The 15,725-nt window shown below is 43.6% G+C and overlaps 1 protein-coding gene across 1 annotated transcript in view; it reads left to right on the top strand.

The window, feature by feature from the left end:
* Positions 1–15,100, top strand: part of CMYA5 (cardiomyopathy associated 5) — a 48,567-nt gene extending 33,467 nt beyond the window's left edge. Inside the window, exons 11-15 of the mRNA XM_072860154.1 lie at positions 3,383–3,527; positions 11,631–11,764; positions 12,537–12,636; positions 13,728–13,904; positions 14,848–15,100. Coding sequence (XP_072716255.1) covers positions 3,383–3,527; positions 11,631–11,764; positions 12,537–12,636; positions 13,728–13,904; positions 14,848–15,100 — 809 coding nt within the window. The remainder of the gene's footprint in view (positions 1–3,382; positions 3,528–11,630; positions 11,765–12,536; positions 12,637–13,727; positions 13,905–14,847) is intronic.
* The last annotated feature ends 625 nt before the right edge of the window (positions 15,101–15,725 follow it).

Raw genomic sequence — 15,725 nt, 5'->3', positions numbered from 1 at the left:
GGCTGCGTTTTTTTGCCTCTCTGCCATCCTCCCAAATACATCTACATTGCACTGATTTAAATAATTAACTTTTCAGGGGAAGGCCTGCTTTACCGAGGTTACATGCTGTGTCTAGCTCAGTGGGACGCAAATCTCAGGTGTGGCTGAGAAGCTCTGCTGCTGTTTAAGTGTTGTAAATTAAGATGAGTAATCAGATGAGTATTGTTTATGAGCTTCATTTGACCAATTAATTTTTCTGAGCTTTAATTTCTTTAATAATTTGTATTGAAAAAACTATTGCTTCTTGAATTAGGAGCAAGGTGAAGCATCTTGTGTCTGAGGCCCTCTTGCCAGACAATGTTTTTAGTGCTACAGGATAAAAACAATCATTCCGTTCTTGCAGTCACAAAATACAGACAAGGGTATTTAACAATTTCATAATGAAATAACTCTATACAACACTGAGTGTATTGTTGAAATCACTTGGCAGCAGCCACAGCTTCAAGCCTTTTTCTTAATTCACTAGACTTCTAATTTGTTGATAACTCTCCTTGATATTCAATTTGCTATTCATATTTTTAGCAAAGATGATTTTCCAGAGAATTCAAAGTAGAAATTCAAATTTTATGGCCTCAACAATGTAATTGTGAGCATGGTGCAGAATTCCTGCAAAATGGTCAAATAATAATGAGTTATTACTAGCTAATAAATAATAATTTTGAAAGGGGTTCTCACCTCTCTGAAGCTGTTATTTTTAAGAACTGTCTTTGGCTTTTGGCATCAGGCTCACCATTCTTTTTCCCAAAACTGAAGCCTTCTGACGAAGTTAATTTCCTCAAGTCTTTCATGCCTTCCTTTGGCCTGTTTCTTTAAGAAAACAAATAAACTAGATCAAATAAGGACTTATTAAATACCTTCCCTCAAGCTGAGGTGAACTCTCTCTGGAGTGAACTGAGCCCCAGATGGACTTGTGGGGACACTGCTGAGCACTGACTGATGCAAAACCGCTGCATCCCCTTAATGTCAGAGGCAGAAAGTTGAGCACTGATAGTGGAAACCAGTTCTTCAGTGTGAGCCCGCCTACCTTGATATAACGCTAGAAGACTTTGGTTCTTTAAGTAGCCCAGTGAACTCAGAAGCAAGAATTTAGAGAGTTTATTTTCAGTGATTCAGATTAAAAGTTGGCACATAGAAGAAAACAATTTGCTGGTATATGCAGTTACAGGAACATACACATTAATAGTGGATCAAAGCTGTGCCTCTCCAGGTGTTGGGAACCCGCACAACATTTCCCTGTTGGGAGTGCACCCATGGAGGTGGTAGTGGGCCTGGGGAGCTGCGGGGAACGCAGGCGGGTGCTGCTGCAGCATCCCCCCAAGCACCTCTCATCTCCTGCTCCTCCACCTCCCAAACTCGCAGCCTGTCCTCCCCTTCCCTGAGGAACACACTGTTTCCAAGCAGTATTTTCTGTGAGGGAATGATGCTGAAGGCAGCAAATATCCCACCACCCAGTCTGTCTCAAACTGATCTCCAGATGAAGGCTCTTTGTAATCCTGAAGACATAGGATTGAATGCACCTTCTTCTGTTGTTCAAAACCTATGTGATTCTCACCCTGTATCTGAGGGACAGAGTAAGTATTTGCCCTTTTCAGCTCTTTGCCTCTTCTAAGATCACTTATGTGAGTGCTGGAATATTACCAGGAAATCAGATATATATTCTAACTGCAGTTAGTTTGTTAAAAAAATCTCAGAAGCACAGTAACAGTAAAATTTTCTGGTATGCTGACTCCATCTACTTTTTAGACAGATAATTTCAAATTTTTTAAAAAATGCTTTATGTCTTCTGACATACTATTTGCACATACATAAATGTGGGTTTGTGTGTCAGTTGCTGAATGCAGGTATTAGGGGATTTAGCTATTAATTTTTCATTCTTTAGAAACAGATGCATTTAAAAACAGGCAATAATCAAGTATGTCAGAAGAGAATTAAGGGATTATTCCTAAGGGAGCTACCCAGATGTATTACCAGATGAGAATCTATCCTACAGATTCTTTCTTCTGCTGAATACCTAGATTAGCTGTTCCTGTAGTAAAACATCAAGTACATCTTAACCTGAACTGCTAACCTCCTGATTTTCACTAAACCAGGAAATCAATATGTACTCGTGGGTGTTTTTCTTTCCTTTTCTACTAATAAAAAATTATTTTTCTTACAAAACAGAATGCATCTGGAATGCTGGTTGCAGTTCTGTAAGATCATCTTGTCATAAAATTGTCTAATTTCTACTTTTGTCTTAGGCCTCCTATTTGGAACACGATCTCTTTAAAAGCAAAAGACCTTTCTTTAATTATAGAATCATCACATCATTAAGGTTGGAAGAGACCCCTAAGATGACCTAGTCCAACCGCCAACCCAACACCTCCGTGCCTACTAAACTGTGTCCCGAAGTGCCACATCTACATGTTTTTTGAACTCCTCCAGGGATGGTGACTCCACCGCCTCTCTGGGCAGCCCGTTCCAATGCTTGACAACCCTTTCAGTAAAGAGATTTTTGTAATATCCAATCTAAACCTCTCCTGATGCAAGTTGAGGCCATTTTCTCTCATCCTAAATTAATTACCTAATTAATTTAGGTAATAACCTTTCCTAATTAATAACCTTTGTTTTAAGGATTGGTATTAAGACTGTTTCTATAAGTTTCAACAATATGTTGTAAGGTTCGTTTATGTTGCTATTCCCTGGAAAGGGAAAGAGCAAGTGAATACAACTAAACCATTTTCAGCCTATGATGTTGGATGTGCAATTTCACACAATAGCTTTTGATTACTTGCATTCAGTGTGCTATTTTACATTCAGTTTTCTGTCTTGCAGTTGGGCCTGTAGTTCTTAAACTGAAGCTCTAAAAAAGAGAAATTACAGGACCAAATTTTAGCATTGCAAAAATAAACAGGACATAATTAAGCAGAAAGTCAGCATCTCCCTGTCAGTTCTGCAGCAGCACATTTGTTTCTCATGCAGTTCATGCAGGGACTGCTGAGGAGGGGATTGAGGTGATGCAGGGAGAGCTGTAGGCAGTACTGCCTTGGTGCTCTGCTCCTTGAAGATTGGCAGAAATGAGGAAAATGTGCTTAAGGAAAGGCATAAAACTCTGCACAGGCATTCCAAGAATGTACAGAAATGCACAAATATTCACAGTGACTTTCCCAGCGTGGAGTTTTTTTCCCCATAATGTAGCCCTCTGCCATTGAAACACGAACAAGCAAAAGATCATTGCTGGATCAGCAAAACTAACTATTCTGTGGGTTTTTGGGGAGGTGATTCTTCCTTTCTCTTGTAAGCATCCCCTGCCAGCTGCTGGCGCCCTCCTTGTGGTACAGCTAACGTGTCCCTGTGTCCCCAGCGCCCGCTGTCCCCACCATCAAGGCCGAGGACTGCACGGTGTGTTGGGACACGGCCACCGTCCGCTGGTGTGCCAGCTCGGCATCGGCAGAATCCTTCACCCTGGAGTACTGCCGACAGCACTCGCCAGAAGGAGAGGGTCTCAGGTCAGTGCCACGGTCGCAAGTACCACTTGGTCGGATTAGGCAGCTGCTAATGACCGTCCCCCAGACAGCGTGTCGTTATACCAGAGATTATTCTGCCTTCAGTCGCGCAAGGAAGAAATCTGCTTCTGTGTGCTGAGGAACTTACAGGACAGACACTAATCTATGAGATTAAGCTGAGGCATAAAAATACTTCCTTTTTATTCTGCTTAACCGGGCAATCCCTTTCATTTGGGGCCAAAATCCTGGAGATGTTGCGCCATCTGCAGTCAACGAGAAGTTGCAGGGCTGCGCTATCCGAGGGAGCAGTTGCTGCCCCACAGCTGCCACGGCTCCGGGCAGGGCAGGGGAGGGCATCTGAGCCCCATGGGAAGGAATGGGATGGAGAAGCCTGCCCAGTTTGTTCTCTGCTTTGTGGTGAACAAGATAGGAGCCAGCTTGGGGCATAGCAAGGGTGATTTGGGTGTCCCAGTAATGTTGGTGACCCTTCTGCACTGTCTGGATGTGTGGGCAGATCCCTCCCAAAGCACATCTGAGCCCAGCGCTGCCCGGCTCTGCAGGCATGCCACAGGGGTCAACGAGCAACCTGGAGAGCAGCTTTGAAATTGGGGGGGGTGTCTGCTTATGCCAGACCCTCTCTGGTTTCCCCTACACTAAGTCTGTGCTGCATAGAAGAGAGGGTGGGGAGGGACGTAGGCACGACTGAGCCGTGAAATCATACACTGTGTTGAAAAGCAGAGAAAATTATGTGGTGCTCTGTATGTATGTCCTTGGGGCGTGGGGTTTTTTGTTTGTTTGTTTTTTAAAAACAATGACAACAATATTCCAGCAAAATACAGTTGCAGAGGTCTGACAAGCTTTGGGAGGTGGGATGGCTTGCCATATGGAACCCTGTTGAAGAGCCTCAGCCCAGCTGAGTTTGTCTGTCTTCACCTCCTAGGGGGAAGCCTCGTTAGGGTCTTCATCCAGGCGCTAGTTCCATGGACTTCATAGAGATGTGGCAGAGGGGGAAGAGCTCCACCCCTTGCAGTCAAAATTAGTTAAGCAATCTAAAGGATTCACAGGTTTCTAGTAGACAAGTATGACAGTGAAATTTTGTAAGGTACACCTTGCTCCTTACAAAAGTAGGCTAAAAACTGAAATTAAAAACTTCTGCAGGGTTAGGAAACTTTTTCTTCTACACAGTACCAGTGTGGTGTGTTATAATGCAATCAAGGAGAGGTATCTCTCAAACCGCTCTCCTGCCTTTCGAAGGGCAGCCATGACCTGCTCTGTTCCGTACATATTTCATGAGGCCATCAGGTCCCTGTCAAAGTCACTGTTGGTCACTGTTGTAGATGCTTCCAAAACCTGTGCTGTGTGTTTTTACCCTTGAGTTTCTTTGCTGTTAACTGGAATTGCCTCTTCTTCTCAAAACTGAACTAGAAAGTGTGCCGTTTTCTGTAATCTGTAAGTGAGGTGTTGATAACACCAAGCAGTTTGCTTGTGTGGTGATAACAGTGGCAAAAAGTTGCCAGAACTGACCCATTCCCTTTCTCAAGTGAGCTTGTGCAAAATCTAACATGTTTATAATTATACTAAGTCACATTTGACTTTTTGGCCTCCCTGTGGGCAGAAGCTGGCCTTTTACTGACAAGCGTGAAAAATTCCCACAGGAGAAAATCATTAATTTTCTCAGAATTGCTGTAGTTTAAATTTCTGTATTTGTAGAAGGGCTCTGACCTGTTTTTACAGTGTCAAAAAACATGTTTTACCACTTATTTTCCCTCAAAACAATGCCCCACTTTCCTTTTCCAAAAGCAGCCCCTCGAGATTAACCTCAAAAGCTTCTATAATGGCGATGATGTTTCTGTGATGGAGAAAATTTTTTTTAAGATTTCTATTAAGTTTTTTGCATAAAGCCAAGGAAAAAAGAGCCAACTGGTAGATGGAGCGTACTGCTTGTATTGCTCCCATCCAAGGCACCCAAAGTGCTAGTTAGGACTAAAACTCAATTCCTTATGTAGCTGATATAGTGAGAAGTTGCCTTCTGGAAGTACCTTAGGGAGCTCAGAGTTCCTATGTTGGGTACCTATACCAGATGGAAGAAAACTGTGTCTTTATGCACACCTAGGAGCATTTGGGCCTGGAAATGCTGTAGTTTCTTCTAGTTGCTTTCCTTGAAAGCTTGAAGTTTGTCCTTCCCAGGTTTCCTGAGCAACACTCATCTTGGGGACCAGCCAAACGTGAAGCCCTTTGACAGACAGCCTGTGCCTCTCATGCTTGCAGCAGCCCTGTAGTTGACCAATTTCCCAGTCCCTGAGTGGGAGTTCAAACACATTTCTCAGCAACCCTGGGAGGTTCATAAAACTGCTGCTGGGGGCACAGCAGGAAAGCAGAAGTTGGGGAAGAACATCCAAGGGAAGTCCTGGAGAAAGCAGCATGGTCCCATCCCACAAGGCTCCTTTTGCACATGTCATCCTGGGAGCTCATCCAAGGCAAGGGACACTGCCAAGGGAGAAGGCAGGGAGAAATGCCCCCATCGAACAGCCGGAGACATGTGTGGAGCCCCTGCTCTGGGATGGCCCCCTGTAGCATGTCACAGAATCACAGGATGGTTGAGGTTGGAAGGGTCCTCTGGAAGTCACCTGGTCCAACACCCCTGTTCAAGCAGGGCCACCTAGAGCCAGTTGCCCAGGCAGCTTTTGAATGTCTCCAAGAAGGTCCTTGGAGCAGTCCTGGAGCAGTCCCAGCTCCCCAGGGAGAGAATTTGCAGAACATCTGGAAATAAATCCTCATAAAAAGTTTCCTTCTAAATACCATAAAAATAATAAAATCTATATTTTCCCCTTTGGGTTCGCTCTCCTTGCCAGCTTGTCACCTGAGGGACATGGTTTTGTATAGAACCATCTTAAATCTTCTGCAACAATGAGTCCCTGGCCTGCTGCTGTAGTTTTAAAGCTCCTTCCTGGGTTGGTTCTCTTTCCAGAATCTTTATGAGGCTTTGAAATGTTTCTTTCAGTTTCCAGAGCTCTGCTATTTTCTCACCGTACAGCCTCTTTGTGCTGAGAAGTCAATGGAGCTGTGGGTGGAAGATGGAAAACTGCAAGAAATGTAGTCCAGGGATTAGGTGTGGGGGCTGTTCAGATGGAAACCATGCATCACATCATGAGAAATCTGTAAGACTCAGAGAGGCAGAAATTACTACAGTATGCAGTGAGTCTGTGAAAGTGGAAGTGACTGAGTGCCTTCCACTCTGCCAATGCAAGACCAGCACTGCTAGCAACTGAAATTTTCTGTCTACCGATAGAGCAGGTCTAAAGCTGGAAAAAGGAGAGCAAGCCTCCCTCCCGTTGCATGGCCCACGTGACTGTCCTGCTGTGGTGGTTTAACCCCAGCCGGCAACTAATCCCCACACAGCCGCTCGCTCACTCCCCCACAGTGGGATGGGGGAGAGAATCGGAAGAGTAAAAGTGAGAACTCATGGGTTGAGATAAAGACAGTTTCATAGGGAAAGCAAAAGCCACACACACAAGCAAAGCAAAACAAGGAATTCATTCACTCCTTCCCATGGGCAGGCAGGTGTTCAGCCATCTCCAGGAAAGCAGGGCTCCATCACACATAACGGTTACTTGGGAAGACAAATGCCATCACTCCGAACATCCCCCCCTTCCTTCTTCTTTCCCAGCTTCACATGCTGAGCATGACGTCATATGGCATGGAATAGCCCTTTGGCCAGCTGGGGTCAGCTGTCCCAGCTGTGCCCCCTCCCAGCTTCTTGTGCACCTGGCAGGGCATGGGAAGCTGAAAAGGCCTTGACCAGTGCAGCAACAACTAAAACATCTGTGTGTTATCAACACTGTTTTCAGCACAAATCCAAAACATAGCCCCACACTAGCTACTATAAAGGAAATTAACTCTATCCAGCCAAACCCAGCACACCTGCCAGCTCAGGAAACAAGGTGTGGAAAATAGGGAATCTTCCTCCACTCTGGCTGTGCTGGGCTTGCCATCTGAGATAGCAGCAAGGAGCATTGCAGGCGGTGCTTTGGTGTTCTAACCCCAAGACAGACAGAGCTGGGACAGAGGAGAGGAAAGGAAGCATGCAGCACAGCTGGGAGCAAACTCAGAGCTATTTGTTCTTTATTTTACCTTCAAGAGCTTTTTTCCGCCCATGGTACAACCCTTTTGTGTGCTTCTACACGTATCTTGAGAAGCTCACATGCTTTCAGCTCTAACTCCACATAGGTGGTACCAGCACAGGCCTGGAGGTGCTGTTTCAGTGGGATCTTGGGGGTGGAGATGACAATTACGGCACAGAGGGCGTTCTGAATCACTGCGAGGCGTACCATTTGCTGGGTTCATGCAATATTAAAAAATATCCTCTAGACGTTGTTTCCTTGAAATAAATGAGGATGCAGATGAGAGAAACGTGCATCAAAACACAGCATCAGGTTTCCCTGGAAAATCACAACTTTAACAGACAACTGCTACAATAATATTCCTTGGCAATTTAAAAGTGGAAACATGGAACTCCTTTCTGTTCTGCTTTGAATAGCACGTACCTGAAATTTGGAGACTCGATTTTGAGACTTAAAGATTCCTCTTATAAAGAGAGGGATTAAGAGGAGATACTTAGAATATTTAACTTCAAATATGTCTTGAATTGCTATGCACTGAATTTTGTATCATGATACCAAGACATTGTGGGGATAGTGCAAATATGATAACATTTAGGCTAAAGGCTAGGATGCCTCATGCTTTGATAATAACATTATTACATTTCCAATCATCTATAAAGTGGGCAGGTGTATTTAAAGTAGAAAATAGCTGCCATAAAAATGTTGTAGGTGGATTTCTCTTTCTTTCATGACCAAAATTACATGGTTCAAAACTTTAGGTGAGCTTGAGGAAGATCTAGCTGCAAAGGTTGTTACAAGAACTTTGAAATGAAACAGGCTTTCCCCAACATAGTAAGGATGCATTTTTCCTTCCCTTCTCCTATGCATAACCTGAAGCATGACAAACTACAGTGATTGCTGAGGACCGCTCAGTATTCACTTTTCCCCTTCACCCTGTCCTCTAAACAGAAAGAGAGGCAGTAGCAAGATCTGTTTCTTCTTTGCATGCAGCCCCTTGTGAGCTTGGAGCTAGTTCAGAGTGTTGCAGATGAAATTCCTTCTTGTTGGCATATTCTGTTTCATTAGTTGGCAGCAGCAGGACTGTTTTTTAAGCCTTAATCATAGCTAAAATTGATGGGCTCTTATTCTTAGGCAGCTTAAAGCTGGCTAAAATAGATTACCAGGCAGAGAATGCTATTTGAAAATCTGATCACTGTTTTACTGACCAGATCTGCTTAAAGTCCAGACTTTTCTGTCTCACTATTACAACTGAAAAGAGGCATGCTATTGCTCTCAGATTTAAACATGCAACCAAATTCTGACTTGGAGAACTTCACATTTGAAAGAGATCCAAGCCTGAACTTTGATGGCTGACCCTATTCTGCAGTTGGCTGGACCCAAACTCTTTTCTGAATACCCACACTCTGGGATCCAGGCTCCAGAATATGAATACTCTAGGTCTACTCATTACACCAGAATGTACCTGTCTACTTGGATTTAGAAACAATTTTGTGTTTTATTAAGTAGCCATCAGTTAAATAGCACATAGTGAAAAAGAAGATCTCCTAATTTCTTTGGAAGGACACTGACTTACATGGCGTTTTCCAGAAGACAGAAGAAAGAGCCATATAGAGGGCATCACTGTGCCTAAGACACATTGATCTACATGTTGCCACAAACAGCTTCTGACGAATAGCTTAGCATATCCTCCCTTCATCTCACTTGTAACTGTTGCTTCAAAACTTGTTTCTAGTGGTCTGTGCTTCAGATTCACACCGAAAATGTCAGGATGGTGCTTTTGAGGAACAGATTGGGTGAGACTTGTCTAGGAAGCATGGACAAATTTCTTCATAGCTTAGGTGCCCACTTCTTTTCCCATGCCTCTGCTTCCATCCTCGTTTTCCTTTCTCTCACTTCTTTTATATTTGCGTCCTTGCTCAGTTTCCATCTTGTATTTTTCTTTGACTCATCTTTCCTTTTTGTCTTGTCCCTTATACTCAAATGAGCCTTTTTCCTCTTCCAAGTCTAATGATCTCAGGTTCTCATCGGCAACTCATCAGGTTGCACCTCTTCCCTGAACCTTTCAGTAAGAACTGACCAGCCTGCCGAACTCCCGGTGCCTTGCTGAAGTGCTCTCATGGTTGGGGCTTTGGTTAGTCACAAGGGTGAAGCAAACCGTGCAATTGCTACCATATTTGGGTAGCCTATTTCTGTTTACTGCATCAGTTCTGGCATTAATGTGTCACATTTCCCAAAGGTGGCATGGCCCCACACTGGTCATGCAAGAGGACCAAACTCTCCGAAATTCTTTCAAATTGAAAAAAAAAAGATCACAGGAGCACCCAGTGCTTTTTCTCAGTGCTTTCAATCACTTTCAATGCCAGCTGTCAGTACAAAATACCTGTTACAAACTAATAAGGATGATGTACCAGTCTTTTCCTAGGATGCCATCCTCCTAGACGCAGAGCTCTATGTGGTGTTCGCAGGAATTTGGTGTGTGCAGGGCTGTGGGATTTTACCTTTATGTGATAAATGCGGCAGAGACAGCTGTGTGAAAAATCCTGATGGATGAGCACTGATTATTCTTCAGATTATACTGCTCTCTGGTGGGACATATGTGGAAAAACAGCCACTACAAATGAATAGTAATGATCTGATCTGACTGCTGACTTGCCTGCCTTACCTCCTCTGGGGTCACAGTAATTAGTGCTGGAAAAGGTGATCTGTTTAATCTAGCTCCCCATAGAGACATTACCTGGAGGAGGGAGACCATCCTGGGCTCCACTCTCAAACTTGAGGTGGAAGGGAAAGTGCCTTGCACGCTCTCCAAAGGCATGTCTCCTGTTTGTGAATTTGCTGGAGAGCAGAGCAAGACTCCTGCCTTTGGCCCTTCCTTACACTGCCCATCTTTCAGCGTAGAGGATGGGGGTGTTATCTCAAAAGACCTGCATTACACCTGAAAATTTAAATAGTTACCTTGAAGATTCCTATAAGCATTTCTGGGAGGAAATTATCTAATTTATACAGATAAACAGTCTTTACCTGCAGGCGTACAATGCAATGGGTATATACTATCTGGCTTTGCTGTTATCATACAAGGCAAAAATGAGGAAAATAAGGATACAGTGTATGAGAATTTGTTAAGCCAATCTTTCATACTCCTGACAGTATAGAAAATAAAATTGGCATATTTCTAGCCATCCAAAGTACTTTCACTGGCACTTCAAAGCGCCTGTGAAGCAGATTGAGTGGGTGCTGACTCTCGCTTTCCTGCAGTGTGGCAAGACATCAGCAGTGGAGGATGTGAGGGCTGGAGCTTTTGAGGCACCACAAAGGGGAGACTTAGTCAAAGCAGGGCACTGTGCAAAGGCAGTTCCCCTGCTGCTGCCTCTTGCAAAACCAGCCTGTTAAGAGTGCACAGCACCATGAATGAGACAGAGCCAAGGCTTTGTTGATGAACAAGTTGTGAGCAAGGAGTTCATGATAAGAAGTGCACTGTTTCTGTGCGGTCTCAGGTAAGGGTATCCTCTCTTTTGGATCAGTACTAACACAACAAGAGCATTCACTGTCATGCAACTGAATTAATTACAAGGGCTTTTTTCTTCAGAAGCTTGTTCATTTTGTAATGCAGCCTTTTTACAGGAGGCGGATGAGAATTTGATTCTGTGCTGCTTGCATTTTATGTGATGACTTATGCTGCAAAATGAACTTGAAGTGAGCATTACACCAAATGACTGCACTGAGTGAGAAGGTGGTACAGGAATAAAGGCCTGAAATTTTGTCAGACGAAGTAAGGAGGATACCTCAAGTAAAATGCCAAAGCTGCTACAAAACCCAGTTGTTTGTGAAAACAGTGTTCGCCTTCCAATTTGGGGTTTCTCTGTGGTGCCTGCTGTTTCAGTAGTCAACAATACTCTTAGGTGGCTTAGCTGTTTGCATCAATTATTCTGTCCTGGTTTGGATATCTGAATACATTTTCATGTATGAAAATCTTCAAAATTTGCAGATCTTTTGCTGGTATAAAGAGACCTGAACTGAAAGTATCCCTGGAGCCCAATGTGAACTATTTCTTCTACTTGAGGGCTGTCAACCCATTTGGGACAAGTGAACAAAGTGAAGCAGCTCTCATCTCGACTAAAGGTAGATCACCATTTTCTGATGTCAAAACAGGAAGGAGGGGCAAAGCAGCCAAAGATGGCATTTTCCTCCAATAATCATAACTCAACTTTCCGATACGGGAGTAAGCAAGTTATTGAGATGAAAGGGATTGTATTTTATCTGCTTAAAATTAGCACAATCAGGGACTTGAAGTTGGTAGATTTATGTCAGTTTAAAACTGATGTGACCTCAGAAGCAAAACCATTTAATTCTGTCAGAGATATGAAATGATTAAATATTCTTCAGGGACCTCAGTTTGCTTGAGTTTGGCAGAGAACATTCTGATAAAAGATGCCATGATCTTTAAAAAAACCCCGCAATTAAAACCTTATGGAATTTGTGTTTCAGGGATGAGGAAGCGTGCAGAACCGCTTTAAAATGTAATGGATGATTTAAACTTTAAGGTTTCCAGATAAATAATGTTAAATCATGTATGGTTCTTCCAAACCAGCCTCAAAATTCAAATCTGCTATTTTGAAAAAGCAATTGATTGAAACTTTTTCAACCTTCTTGAATACTGAAGACTTCTTTATCACCTAGCTACATTTCTGAATAATAGACTGCTGTCCCAATTGGGCACAGCTTCGGAGAGTCCTTGCATTTGCGCCCAATGTTCTGCCGCTCCTACCTGCCAGCAGACTCAACTCTGTCCAGCTAAGACGGCGGTAATTTTTGCTTAACATTTTATGATTCATCTCATGTTAACGTTGCCAGCCTCTGAGAACTGGTGTTTCTTTGTTGTGAATTGTATCAGGAACTCGATTTCGCCTGCTGAGCGACACAGCCCATCCCGCTTTGCAAATCTCCTCTAATGCAACAGTGATCCGCCTTCCTGAGAAAGCCAAATTCACTGGGTGAGTAGCAGCACGATGAGCATGACCACCCTGCGGGATTCAGGATGGGTCCCTCACTCTTAGTTTTGCCTGTAGGTACCTTTCACATGGCACTAACTAATTTTGTAGAAGAACCGAATCATTTCAGTCATGTAGCCCCTGGACATTGTGTGATTGACACACACACACACACACACACACACACACCCCCTTTCAAGCACTGCAATATCTCAATAAAGCCAGTGGCAGTATTGATGTAGGTGCTGGGAAGAGTTCAGTGTTGCACTGAGGAACCTCCAGAAAGTCAAAGGCATTGTTTGCCTGCTGGGACTGCTGGGTTTGCCTCAGTCCATAGTCACTGCTTGATCCTTCAGAGCACTTCAGTCTCAAAGCAACTTGTTGCTGCCCCGAGAAGGCCAGATTTGTGAGCTTACTTTTGAAAATATTGTGGGTAGAAGTAATCGATCCTTTTACTTTGCTCCTCTACTGAGGGCATTATTGGTAACATTTTTCCAAAGCATCTGTGGCTTTGGAGAGCTAGGAAGTGCTCCTGGGATATGTTACAACAGTTGTACCAGGCTAGCTCCATCCATTGCAAACATGATTTTTTCTGACATACTGATATTGGTCTTAGCACAAGCACAGGTCCACTTGTATAAGTTGTGCCATACTGATACAACTTCCTAAAAGGTAATGAGGTATTACTGGTTTAAGTACTTTTTTTTACTATTACAGCTGAATGCACACAAGATATTTCTCCCTGTATCTACTTAAAACAGCCATGCTTTCTAGTTTGAAAAAGCCTGCTAAATTTGAGGTCTCTTTGCCTCCAAAGTCACCTTTTCCACCTTTTGTTAGCTTCATATAATTTTGGGTAAATTATAGTTTTGAGTTGCATAGTTTTCAGTCCTCAAGGTGAGTCCATCTCAGTGCAAAGATGAAATGACTCTCAGTGACAACATTCAAATTTTTTATAAAACCCTGCAGTTAGAAGAACAGAGTGCAATCCATTAGTAATTTTAGATGCAGCTGCATGGCATGACAGTAAGAAATATCACAATATGCTTGTCTACCACCACACTCACTTCACTGTACACCTCTTCCACAAACAGGTTTCCTTCAGTCCTGGGTGAACTGCTGCCCGCTCGGGGATGTCATTACTGGGAAACCGTTGTCTCTGCCTGCAGAAGCTACAGGATTGGGATTTGCTATGAGGCAACATCACGGAGCAACATCCTGGGGCTGAGTGATACCTCCTGGTGCATGCGGTGCTGTCCTACACAAACCAGGTAAAGCTGAGTCAGTCTAGCTGCTTGGGAAGTTACTTGTCCTTCATATAAATAAAACTGGCCAGCTTCAAGAATCATGAGAGCAGAAAGGATCTGTCTGCTTTCTTTCTGCAAATTTGAGTAATAAGAAAAGGACAACAACAAAGGAACTTTAGACCTCCTCTTAATTAAAAAAATCTTACAAAGCACCTTAAAAAATAAAATTAATCTCAAACAGACCAATTTACTGCCCTTCAGCCAGCCAGTGAATAAAACTTAAAAAAATAATTTGCTGCTGCTTTGTCATTCCAGGCTCATATCCCAAGCTGCCTCACAAAATCCCAGCAAGTGTATTAATTTCCATAAATGCAGTCCTTTTAGAATCCATAACCATCTGAAGGAGATGTCAAGCCTCCATAGGGAATGCCTTCTCCTGCCTTGTCCTCCACAGCGACAGACACCCACCAGCCACTGTGGCAGGACTGCCAGGCACTGAGGTAGTCTTCAGCAGGCCAGTGCCATGCTGCTTGGAGGTTTGTAAGGCGTAAGCCTGTTGATGGTGTAAAGGTGCTCTTGATCTAAACAAGTATGCTTTTTCAGTGTGAAATCATATAGATGCATGGACATAACTACCTAAATGAAACATCTGAAATGCAAAGGGTTTTGCCAAAGCAGAGCTCATGCTTAAATCCCCACAAAGACATGTAATAAGAAAGATATAGATGAATATGATTACAGGAAGTCTGCTTTTATCCTGACCGTCCAAAGGTGCCAAGTGAAAGGGCTCATCAGCATGTCAGGCAGGGCTTTGAAAGCTTTGCTTTCGGACTGAGCAAAATGGTGTTGCCAAGTGATAGGCTGCTGTACGCGGCCACCTGTTAATAGGTGGGAATTAAGCGGTAGGTTATTTCTGGTAAATCGCCATGAGGAGGCTCACTGTGTTCTGGTTTCCCTTTTCCTGTAGCTTGCTTTACAGATTTCTTCACACCAGTGTGATGAGCAATGTCCGTGTGACAGAACACCCGGCCAGGATCGGCATCCTGTTGGATTACAGTGGTGGCAGACTGTTGTTCTTCAACGCAGAGAGAGGACTGGTGCTGTTTGCCATCAGGCACAAATTCACTGATGCTGCTCACCCCGCCTTTGCCCTGGAGAAGGCTGGAGCACTTACCCTGTGCACGGGCATGGAGCTGCCGGAGTTCGTGAAGCACAGCTAATCCCCTGCTTCACACTCTCAGGAAAACTGGCAGTGACAGCGTCAGGGGACAGGGAGGGGAAGGGGGGTGTCAGGGAGGGATGTCTAGTCTTCACCGATGAATGCCACACACACAGCTCTCCCCCACATCATCAGTAATTGTAGTTAGAGCTCAGCCACATAATCACCCAGAGCCTGGAGACAAAATCGACTCCATCAGATAGAGCGTGCACCTAGTGATATACACAGCAGTACTTTTGAGGGGAAAAAAAGTTTTGTTAGATATGAACATTAAGGGAGGGGGGGAATGTACTTTCCCTGTGAAAATAATGACAGTACTAGTTGTCTTTTTAAAGTTGATGATAAGCCTGTGTATAAAATAAATACATCTCTCACTGCAATACATGAAAGCCATCATTTCATCATTTACCAGGACAGTCGGACAAAAATTTCAACAACTGAACCATTCTGCAGGTTAATAGGTCTTGTATTACTGTTTGCCAACTCTTCTCTTTAAATGCACAAATTAAGAAAACTTGGAAACTTAGAAATCTGCACGTTTCCAAAATGAGTGGGTCCCAGACTAGTCTTCATATCAGTCATGTAAAGTTTGAATATGCAACACCTACCTACCCCACTCACAGCAG

Source organism: Ciconia boyciana, chromosome 4 (genome assembly GCF_034638445.1).
Source record: "Ciconia boyciana chromosome 4, ASM3463844v1, whole genome shotgun sequence".
Classification (NCBI taxonomy): domain Eukaryota; kingdom Metazoa; phylum Chordata; class Aves; order Ciconiiformes; family Ciconiidae; genus Ciconia; species Ciconia boyciana.
The sequence above is the reverse complement of the archived record's forward strand: the minus strand, read 5'-3'. Positions and strand labels throughout refer to the sequence as shown.